Below are 11,751 nucleotides of genomic sequence, written 5' to 3' on the forward strand. Positions count from 1 at the left end.
TTACAAAACAAACATGTTAAATAAACAAAGGCAACATAGATCAAGTACACTACTTGACTAGATAATTAAGGCTTTTATAAAACCAATACAAAAGTCACCACTATCAGTAACCTAAACACCACTGGTAAAGGAACAAAACAAAAGCTTACTGGAAACATTTTTCCAATAAAAATATTTCCGTAAACCTACAGAACGTAAGTAATTTTAGCAAATTTAATTATTCTGTACTACATTACATTATAATAATATTAACTAAGATGAGAATCTTATTTTCTTATGAGAAAATTAATTTCTCATAAAATGTGATTTTATGTTATTAACCACAAACAATTCTAAATGGTCTCCGAAAAAATTTAATTAAATAATATCTATATACATTTATTTCTTGTATACATTATGGATGTATTCTATTACAAAGAACATAACTGCACCTATTTAAAATACGTGAATATACTAAACAATGACATCCATCACGAATTTTTCTTCAAATTGATATGTATAGCGTACATCGTGTAATAATAATTTAATCTGATATTTTGAATAGCATGTATTTTAAAACAACCATATTACAACAAATACTTACTAAATGCACGCTCCGCAACCAGTTATAATAGAATGCACGAGAGAATTCGCTATATTTCTCCATTTCCATTCTTGATGCTTGCTTTTCCTAGCATTGGTAGGGACGATTGCACTCAGCACCCAAATACTGTTTGAAAAAAATAACAAAAAACTTAGGAATGCTACAATATAACCGATATTAATGTCATATATATTTTGGAAATTGTTAACAGAACTCATTTTCTAATAGATATTTGACACTACATGCGCAAAAATAAATAATTCTTAACGCTATTGAGGTTATATCTTCTACCCCTACATTCCAGACATCTTTGAACTAAGCATCAGCTGTCAACAATGAAGAACGAAGCGTGAAATAAGCTTTTCCATTTGTATGTTAATTTAGATTTCTTTTTAATGCAAAAATTCATTCGTGTGTAATTATCAGATTTTAATTTTGAAATTTCTAATTTAACAAAGTTAAATTAAATCAAGCAAATTAGTTCCAAATGAGTTTTTGTATCACTTTCATGAAAATAATTTTTTTTTGTTATGAACGAGCGGGCATCACAGTAATAGTAAGCCCGTTGGTAATAGGTAAAGTTGCCAAACTTCACCGGATTAAGTATTTTTAATTTTCTTCTTGCACACTACTCTTCCCCAGGAATCATTATTTCATACTGAACTTAAAAACTACATAAATGGCTTTGGAACTTAAGAGAACCTTTAGTTTTAATTATTTTTAAATTTTAGAAAATATTAAACGAGAACATTTTTATTTTTGGATTGTAGGTAAAAAAAACTATGATCAGTATCTGTATTCGTAAATGTGCTGTTTTCTCAAGTTTCCCCATTATCCGATTCTCCAAAGTTTGAAAGTGATGAATTTCCAGACTTATTAACCTATTTATCCAAAAAGGAATTTTTTACTGAACAATTAGAAGAGGCGACGTCTCAGTAAAATTAAATTTATCTTCAACACACTGTATCATGAACACCATTATAAGATATTAATTGTAGAAGATAAGTTAAGCTCAAAAGAACTTTTTCTTGAATCAAGAATTTATTTCAAATTAATGCTTAGGGATTTTAATCTACCACTACAAAGTCTCCTGCATTATTAGTAGTATTACAATGAGCACTAAATATATAACAAAATGTTGGTCTTGAAGTTCCTTATTTGTTTTTAAAAAAGCACACCTGAAATCTATGTCTAACCTTTGATCTAACACAATTGTTTTTTATGGCCTTGGCTATTTTCTTACACTTTTAAATTTAATATAAGCATCCAGTTATGAAAAAGGATATCTCAATATGATGTCAAATTAGTTATCATCTGATTTCTGTCTCGTCTTCTACATCAACAGTTTATGAAAATAATAAGTTTTCTCTCATATTATAGAAAGGGTATTATGACAGAACATAAGTTGGGTTCAGGAGAATCTTTGTCCTGAAGGTACCGAGATAATTTGATCTAATTACTGATGCCTGGGGTGGCTATTAATTTTGGTATATGTTAATGGTGGATAGTTTTACCTATGATAAAAAATCATTTTGAAATTTATTGATTCAAACATTACATTAATATGATATAAAGGTTACTTTGTTAAACCTAATTAATTCTAATTAATAAATAGGCCCCTTCCAACAGTGCTGTAATTTGTATTAAGTTTTTGCTGGTTAATGCAGATGTCTGTCCTGTTAACTATTTTGAAGCTTTTATTATTAATGATTTGCATTATTGATTGCCAACTAATTTCATAATAATAATTTTATCATTTATGCTGATGTTTTTAAATATATAACTATAGCCAGTATTAAAGAAGAAATTGATTGATTTATAAATTCAATAAAGTTATGGTTTAGTACAAATTGTCTAGTGATTAATCCAACAAAAATGAAGATAGTAGATTTCTTCACTAAAAATGTGAAAAATGATTGTACAGCTAGCTACTTTATCAAAGATCTTTCAAGATAGTGTCACATTGTATAAAATTTCCTGAGATTGTTGTTAATAATGGCTGATACCAATTTGATCATAATGAAATATTACTTGATCATAGAATAAATTTGATCATCATGTAACTAGTACTGAACTAAAATATTATTATATTAACATAAACATCAACCCAAAATATTGTGTTGTATTGAGTTAATTCTCCTATAGCTAATGCAATATTTCAGATGAAAAAAATAAATATTTTTTGGGTTATAAGAAACTTGAATCATATAAACCATTGTATACAAATTATAAAATTTTACTAATGCATGATTACGGCACAAGAAGTAAACATAATAAATTTAATTATCCAGGGCATAAATTATTTTTTAATGTCTTACTATGTTAGCCTCTGGCTACATTCACCCCTTCTGTCCTATGTTTAATCAAAGTTGGAATAAATGGTTCAAAAAGTCACCCACAAGTATTTAGTTCAATGTTTTTTCTATTCAATAGTTCTACTATATACTAAACAGAAACATTTTAATATCCCACTATTGATCCTGTTATTTTATGTGCATTTCTTGGCATCATTATGTATGTGCAATTGAGTATGTGTTTGACAAAGTTAAAGTTAAATAATGTTTTAAGGAAAATGGCTTATGGTATATTATTATTGTGATTAAGTTCTATACTAATTATAAAACAAATAACTGTATTTTATTGAGGATTTAATGTTTAAGAAGAGATTATGTGCAGATAAGTGCAATACAAAATTGTTATTGACTAACTTTTTATGATGTTGAATTCTTAAATGTTGTTGTTAGCTGACAAAAATGAGCATATTAGGAAGTGTATACTGAAGAACCCAATATAATAATGTGGCCACATTGATGTCCTCAAATCCACTTATATGGACACACATACTACATAAAGTAAGGAACAAAATAAAAAATATACAATACATCAGCCAATAATCATACAAAAATTGCCAATACTTTCAGCAAAAAAATTACTGTATCACTTTCAAAACTACAACTATGTGCACAAGAATATAGATTGTGGTTTGGAATATGACACAAACACAACAACCACCCTGGAATATGTGAATTAAACTTCACTGATTGCTTTAAACACTACATCAGGCATATACATTTATGCACTACAACCAATGGAACATATTTTCAAACACAATGTCGTAAATATTAACCAAAACATTCACATTTTACTCAGCACATTAAACCAAGATATCAGTGTATTTTAAAAATATAAAAAACAAGATTAAACTAGGCAAAAAACATAGTAAATAAGACAATACAATGTAAATGTAATATGTTACTCAAATACTTAATGGAGGTTCCTTAATATTTTTAAGACTGCTGCTTTTAAAAAAAGTTCCACTTTCATTAAAAGTCCACTGAAGGACCTACATAATTAGTCCCATAAAATACTTTGAAGGAGGAATGCTATCTGGTCTGAAAGTGAGCTGTTTAGAGTTTTAAATTTATTTTACTTTTGTCCATAATAATTGGTGACAAAAATATTTATGTTTTAAATTATTATTAATATTAACACTAATTTTAACATAAACATTATTTTTTTAAATGTCTGAGAAAATAGCTCACAATTTAATGATTGATTAGCTCCCAATATGAATCATTTTTTTTAACACTGGATTTATTCTACTTCGAGGAAGATTTTCATCTACAAATTTATTTAAGTAACTTCAGTATTAGGTGAATAGTATCTTGTAACTGAGAACAACTATGGAATGAAATATTTCAGATATTTTTCTTGCAGTATATTTTGAGAGGAGTTTCTAATGATTTTTTTATATTTTCAAAACAACACTTTTTTTTTGTTTCATACAAAAAATATGCTAGCTCATACAAATACCAACAGAAATCACTCTGATAAACATCATCCAGCATATAAATATGAGGCATACTCATAAAGTAAGGGCTGTTTGGTTATTTCCTAAGAAATAATGCTGCCTATTTGTCAATAAATATTGCCAAAACATATTTGCTGTCGGCGCTTTGCACCTCGGCACGACCATTTAAGATTCAATCCTCGGTGCCAACCCTTTTCATGAAGCCATACTGGCCTCGATTTAGAAAACAGTTCATATCGATGTTTTCCCAGAGTCATTCCACAACCATCCTTTCCAGCAACTTACCGATAACCAGCAAGAGGCTGATGGGTCAATAACTATTGACCTCACTAGAATCCTTTCCTGATTTTAAGAGCACCCTCACCAAACCTACCTTCCAGCAAGCCAGAAAGCAGCCCCAGCTAAAGCACCCCGAGAACAACCTGCCAAGCGGCTCTCTTATGACAGGCAGCAGATGATAGAAAATATCCAGGTCAAGTTGGTCAATCCCCGGTGTCTTTCTCAGTGCCATTCGAGAAACCACTCGGTCTATATCTCCAGGATCCACAGCCCGCACGCCAGAGAATGGTGTCTCACCCGCTCTGAAGCCGACTTCTGCTTCACCCTGCGGAGCATCTGGAAACAGAGTCTCCAGGAACGCCTGCTAACAATTAAACGCCTGGACACAATTTAGTATTTATTTTTTTTGTTTGCTTGGTATTTCTCCCGCTACCAACCCTTTCGGTCGCCCTGAAGCATACGACCAATGCCTGTGCCACAAACAGCTACTGAACCTCGTAAAAGTTTAGCGACCAATATCCTAAATAGCTCCTAGAGCTTATCTAACAGCGTGAGCGGACTAAGCGCGGTGCCATACGCCACCGGCTTCGTGTCCCAACCGGTCACTTGTCATATATTTGCTAAAATGGGTAGGCTCACCCCGTCAACTACTAAAAATATATATGACATCCATAAATTCGCAAGCACAGCAATTCGCTGCCACATCTAGGTCGTTGAATGCCAGCAAGCACCTATCCACCATATTAAAGCTCTTGGAGTCTTAATTGGCTGGTGATCAGCCACATATATCTCTAGGTTAGCTTCCCACAGCAGTGCGGTAGGAGTCTTTCCCCTTAGGTAAACAACTGATGTCGGTTGAACAAAGCAACCGCATCAAGGAACTCCCACACGGTCTGACAATTTGTGATATCCGAGCTTATCTGTGACAATCGTGTAGAGGTGCGTTCAACACACGGAAATTCATCAGCTAGAGCACTAGTCGTCAATTGCCGATCACATCGCAGTTTTCGGTTCACTTGTTCAACGATTTCGTTGGTATGAATACTGGACCTGCCACTCCGCTCTTCGTCATTCACATATGCGGTCATCGAAAAATTCCGCGCACTTCACAGCTGGCGGGAGAAACGATTGTTGAGGACATTACTATCTGCATTCACCGGCAGACAAATGACTACTGAATCACAAAAATTGCAGTGGCTTCTTAAATAGCCGATAGATGGCCCTACATGCGTGAAACTGTGTTCAGACCCACTAATATTTAAATATAAGCCGACGGCTCTTACTTTCTGAATATGCCTTGTATTAAATGAACAAAAATAGTCAGATACCTAATTTGATTACTTTATTTTAAAGGTAGGGGTTCCCTACCTTTTAAAGCCAAGTATTATTAGAATTGCCATTCATAATTCCGTGGAAAAATTTGATACTAAATTAGTTCTTTAAGTGAATCATTTAGTATTTAATCATTTTAAAATTTAGGCACAAATTTATAAAAAAAAAATCATTAAAATTAGTTGAAAACTGTTTTCTATATTATAATACATTGTATTTTACAACAGAACTTCTGAATAGTGATATTCTGAGAACAAGACTTGCCTAAAATTTGCAGTCTGTTATAGCTGATACAAGCACTGTTCAAGAACATGACATTTTTATCAAAATCTGGGCCTTGTGTTCTTTTTTTTTTAAAGAGGTGGAGGAACCCCATTTACAGGCACCTAAGCAGTGTCGGGCTTGCTAATAGGTTCCACCAGTTATAACCAAGGGCATATGTGTACCTGCACACTACCGACTAAACCTCCACCCCTGGCTACTCACCTTCCTGGGTCTGCTTATAAAAACATTTCATCAGAAGGGGGAATCGCCCACACACACAGTTATAACAAACCAACAAATGTCACACACCACACAAACAACACCACTGGAAGCAACACATCAAATACAAACACCAACAACAACATTGCACAAGAACCCTGCAGTAAACAGGACAAAGCTTCTAACATCCACAACACCCATGCGATACACACCTACACAGCAGTCAAGACAGAAATCTGAAATAGTCACACCACTTACCAGTGGCCACCATCAGACACATGAGTAGAGTGTACTTGGCCTCATCGCACCCAGGCGACCCCCACACATATGGGGGACCCCCTAGGCACTCAGCCAAGAAACTGTCTGTCTACCCCCTCTGCGCCCTCTGGCGCCATTCTCCTCTGCGGGACTCCTCATATAAATGTAGCTTCTTCATGACCATCCTGATGAATCTTTCCACTGTGCCTCACCTTGTAATAGGATGCGTAGGGTATCTTCAGGGCGAAACATGTGCTCACGTCTCAGGTTGCCGAGCATCTCTCTATGCTCTATGGTGAATCACGGGCACAGAAATAATATATGTTGGGGGGGTCTCTTCCACCTTGCACTTCAGACAATTTTCGGATAGGTCAAGCCCGAATCTATACAAATAAGACCTGAATCCTCCATGACCCACCAGGAATTGTGTTAACTCAAAACTCAGCCTACCATGGGTCCTCTGACACCACCCCCTGATGTCCCCAATAAGGCGGTGGGTCCACATACCCTTCGTGGCCTGGTCCCACCGCTCCTGCCATGTTTGTGCGATCTCTTCTTCTAGTTCTTCAGCAGAGCACTTCTTTCCTCTAATGGGAGTGTTCTCAGTTGCCTAGTTCTGCTACGCTGTATTATCATCAAGTCTACAGACAGGAATCCAGCAATCACCTCAACCACCTTCCTGGACACTATAGGCGGCTGCTATTCTGATGCAACACCTCCTGTGGATGGATACCAATTTACCCCTGTACTGGCAAATCTAATAATGCCCACCCATAACTCAGCGCCATATAGTAGGGCTGAATAGACCACACCAGTAAGCAGTTTCCTCCTATGTTGGGTGAACCCTCTTGTATTTGGGAGTAGGCTAGTAATAAGCCTCTTGGCTTTTAAAAGCCTTCTCTGCCTTCATCAGAGAAGGCTTTTCTCTGCCTTCTCACAAACAAGCCCAGAGTACGTGAGCACTAAATCTTAGTTTGGCACCAACCCAATTTCACAAATATTTTATGGCCACCTGAAACACAATTTCTCTGCTATCAAGGATCAGATGTAAAGTTGGCCTCCTTCTGGTGGCAGAGATCACCACCATCTCCGTCTTTTCAGGAGTCAACTCCAGTCCTACCTCAGCCATCCACTCACTAATCCTTATATATGACTTAGTTATCTTGCCTACAGCCTCATACCTTGTTTCTGCCTCCACTAGCAACGTTATATCATCAGTGTAGCCAAATAATTTAATCAACTGTGAGGGAACAACCCAAAACACTCCATTATAAGCCATGTTTCAGAGGGTTGATCCAAGGACCGACCCCTGTGGCCCCCTCAATCAATGTTCTTCTCAACATACCCATCATGCAGTCTAAAGATCATGTCCAATGAGGTAATTTCGCATCATCTGTTGCAGGTAAGAAGGGACACGTAGGTCCTCCATTGCTCCCATTATTGCTGAGTGGTGGATGCAATTAAACATGTTTTGTACATCCAATGTGACAAGGATGCAGATCCTACAATCACCTCTCCTCAAGGCTCTTCCCGCCAAGTCGCAGGCAGCAGCCACAGCATCAAGGGTAGACTTACCTCTGCGAAATCCATACTGATTCGGAGAGAGCCCACCCTGCTCTTCCAGTACACCAACTATCCTTTGCTGAAGCATATGTTCCAGCACTTTCGCTAGCGCATCGATCATTGCCAGCGACTGGTACAAGGAGGGAAGCGTCAAATCCCTCCCCGGTTTAGGAACTAGCACCAGCCACTGACGCTTCCATCTACCAGGAAAAACTGTCACTTTAAGACAGGCGTTGTATATCTCTAAAAATACCTCTGGCTCAGCCCAAGCCACCACCTTGCTAACCATATTAGGCAGAAGATCCAGGCCAGGCGTCCTGACAATTGCCTTATGTTCTGGAGATAATAGAAATTAAATAGCAAATTTTAACATTTTTCATAAGTACGATAGCAACATAGTTTTCGTAGCATGCCCCTATATTTCTGGATTTGAAATTTTATTAAAAAATTCAGTTTCTCATATTTTGGTTACAGATAATATTAAAACAAATCAGCCAATTGTAAATAAATCTTTTATTCTGATCGCTACATAATAATACATTATATAGATCATGTCAATGTAAGAAATATTATAAATATAAAAGCAAAGTAGAAGATAAATAATAATGGTATTTTTTGTAATCAAAAACCAACTTGAACAACCCAAGTACAGAACTACAAAGTAAATGAAATGACACCTTTTTTTTTCTTTTCTTCATTACAATAGCACTTTGCAGTATTCCGTATCATCAGCTGTATATATATTATATAAAATTACATATCAAACATAACATTTTTTTTTTTTTTTTTAGAATAAAAATTAAAAGATTAAAATTATTAACCCTTTGCCAACTGATGGGTGTTTTAAGGGTTGTCTCTCAGGTCAGATGGGCCACCAGAAATTTAGAAATCATTAGTGGTCACCAATGGTGGCCCATCCGACCTCGGGGAAAAAACAAATAAAAACTTCTCCGGGCTGACATGGAAATGGTGGTGGCCCATCCGACCTGAGAAGACAAAGTTTCAACAAAGAATCAACTTAGAGCTGGTGTAGAAATGACAGTAGGCCACCAAGTGTGCAAAGGGTTAAAATTACTATCATATATACAAAACATGAAATCAATTAAATAAAATAACTACATATATTTAAATATGACGTCAATTAAGAATTAAAAATTAAATTTAAAAATAAAATAATTAGAAAATGTTTACCATATAGCCTGGCCAACCAGTGTTACATTACTGAGTGGATTTGAAATTATTTATATACATTTTGATTATATCTTTTTGTATCTAAAAACATGCTGCCGTCTGTTGCTGCTTTTATAAGAGTGTAAGCGTCATCTTCATATCCTGTCTGAGAGTTGATCAAGTTGGCAATTCTTTTGTACTTAAATATATAAAATTTCTCCAAAATGTCCAAACTTTTACTATTATTATTTAAATTAAATTTCTTGATTCTCACTATTTTCAAATTTGTCCAAATGTCAGATACAGAATGTTTGTTATTAATAAGGTGGTCAGCAACATTAGATAAACCCAATTTACCATTTTTATAATTTCTAATGTGTTCTAAAAATCTAGTTTGAAAAGACCTATATGGTCACAATCATTGCATTTTATTTTATAAATTCCGCATGAATTATATAAGTCAGTGTTTGTTATTTTTTAAATATTTTATTATATGATTGTTTGTCTTGTATGTTGGGTTAAATTTACTTTTATTATAAATATTAATTATATTTTCAATTACATTGTCAATGTATAAATATTTTAAATATAAGTTAATTTTGATATTTTAGATATAAGTTGAGTTAAATGTCGATTTTTTGTGTATCATTTATAGGTATAAGAGTTGTGGTATTAATTTTTGAAATTTGTTTTTTGTATATATTATCAGTTAAAGAAACATTATTAACCATTGTTTAGTAATTTGTTTTATATCTGCTTCTTTGTTTAATTTACTTTTATTTTTATTATATTGTGTGTAATTATTTGCTCTATTAACCATATGTATATATGTACTAATTATATTCTGTGTATATGTACAGAAGAATATGAGTCTTATAATTACTGACTTTAAGAAAAAAAATAAATAATAGATGTGTTTAAAGTTCATATTAATTACTTAAACATAAACACAAGAAATAATGTTAAGGTAAATATATTAAACATAAAAATTACTACAAAATAATTCAGTTTAGAATTCTTATGTGAAAATTGTTTTGAGCAAACATTTATGTACATGAATGGGATGCAAATAAATTATGTTTTTTTTAAATTTTGTTTTTAATTAATATTATTTAAAAATTCACCCACAGAATAATATTGTTTACATAAAAGAAGATGTTTTAATTGAACTTCAAATAAATTAGTGGAAGATTTTTCAAATTGTTTGGTAATTTAAAAAATGACACCGAAAGCATAAGCCTTTGTTGTTAACTGAAATATTGTGTTGAGTTATATGAAAACAGTTCCACTTGTCTGGTTTGGTAGGGGTGGATATTGTTATATTTTTAAGAATAAGTGACTACATTTTAGCAAAGATTGCCCATTCATATATATTTCCAATAAATATGTCCCAAGAAATATATATATGCTTTTTTTTTAAGATGATTTAATTAAGGAAATAGTTGGTTGTAGCAGTTGGCAACAGTGTTTATAAACATTGTTGCGTGACGTTTTAAATTTATTATCATTCCAGTTGAGTTGTGTTGTTCAAGTTCTGTGGTTATTAGGGTTTGTTTCCTAAATTTTTAGTTTTCATTTATTTATTTTTTGTTTGATGTATTTTTTTACCGACTGATGATGCAGAATCCTGTGAAAGTCGACTTTTGGTATTAGTTTTTTAGATTCTGTTACTGTTTTTGGTGGTTATTTTACACACACACACACACACGCGCACGCGCAGGTAATTTAACCTTTTTAATTTTCTAAATTAGATAATGATATGGCAGCCCACTTTTGTATCTTAAAAGCTTGTTCTTCTTTTTTAAGTGAGTCCCAAGAAATGACATATTTAAGACTGAAATATACACAGATATAATAAATATTTAACAATGATTGCAGGTGTAGCATTTTATTAAGACGCTTCAAAGCAAATCAGTACTGTTTGATTTTTTTACAAATGAAATCAAATTGATCATCCCATGAGAACTTGTCTAATAAGATGCCCAGAATTTCCTTTTATTGGTAACAGAAATACTATTTTTATCATTAATAGGTATATTATCTACATGATCAACAATGCTACATCTACCTGAGAAGCACAATAAAACAGTTTTATCCATATTTAAAGTTTGTAGAATTGCCAATTCCATTTAAATAATTATCTTTAGATATAGATACAGTTGTGTGATCTCATAGGATGGTTAAAATGAATGGATTGTGAGTTTGGGGCTAGACATTATAGACAATAAGAAAAGCAAGAAACCAACAATTTCTGAGGCACTCCACAATCCAC

General features: G+C 33.5%; 1 protein-coding gene across 3 annotated transcripts in view; it reads right to left on the reverse strand.

The window, feature by feature from the left end:
- LOC142323011 (TLC domain-containing protein 2-like) overlaps nucleotides 1–893 on the reverse strand; it is a 34,664-nt gene extending 33,771 nt beyond the window's left edge. For all 3 annotated transcript variants that reach the window (XM_075362109.1, XM_075362110.1, XM_075362111.1), the window contains exon 1: nucleotides 584–893. In XM_075362109.1, the coding sequence (XP_075218224.1) occupies nucleotides 584–801 (218 nt within the window). In that variant the 5' untranslated portion in view covers nucleotides 802–893. The remainder of the gene's footprint in view (nucleotides 1–583) is intronic.
- Nucleotides 894–11,751: the final 10,858 nt, after the last annotated feature.

This window comes from Lycorma delicatula, chromosome 4 (assembly GCF_047948215.1).
Source record: "Lycorma delicatula isolate Av1 chromosome 4, ASM4794821v1, whole genome shotgun sequence".
In the NCBI taxonomy this organism is placed as follows: Eukaryota; Metazoa; Arthropoda; class Insecta; order Hemiptera; family Fulgoridae; genus Lycorma; species Lycorma delicatula.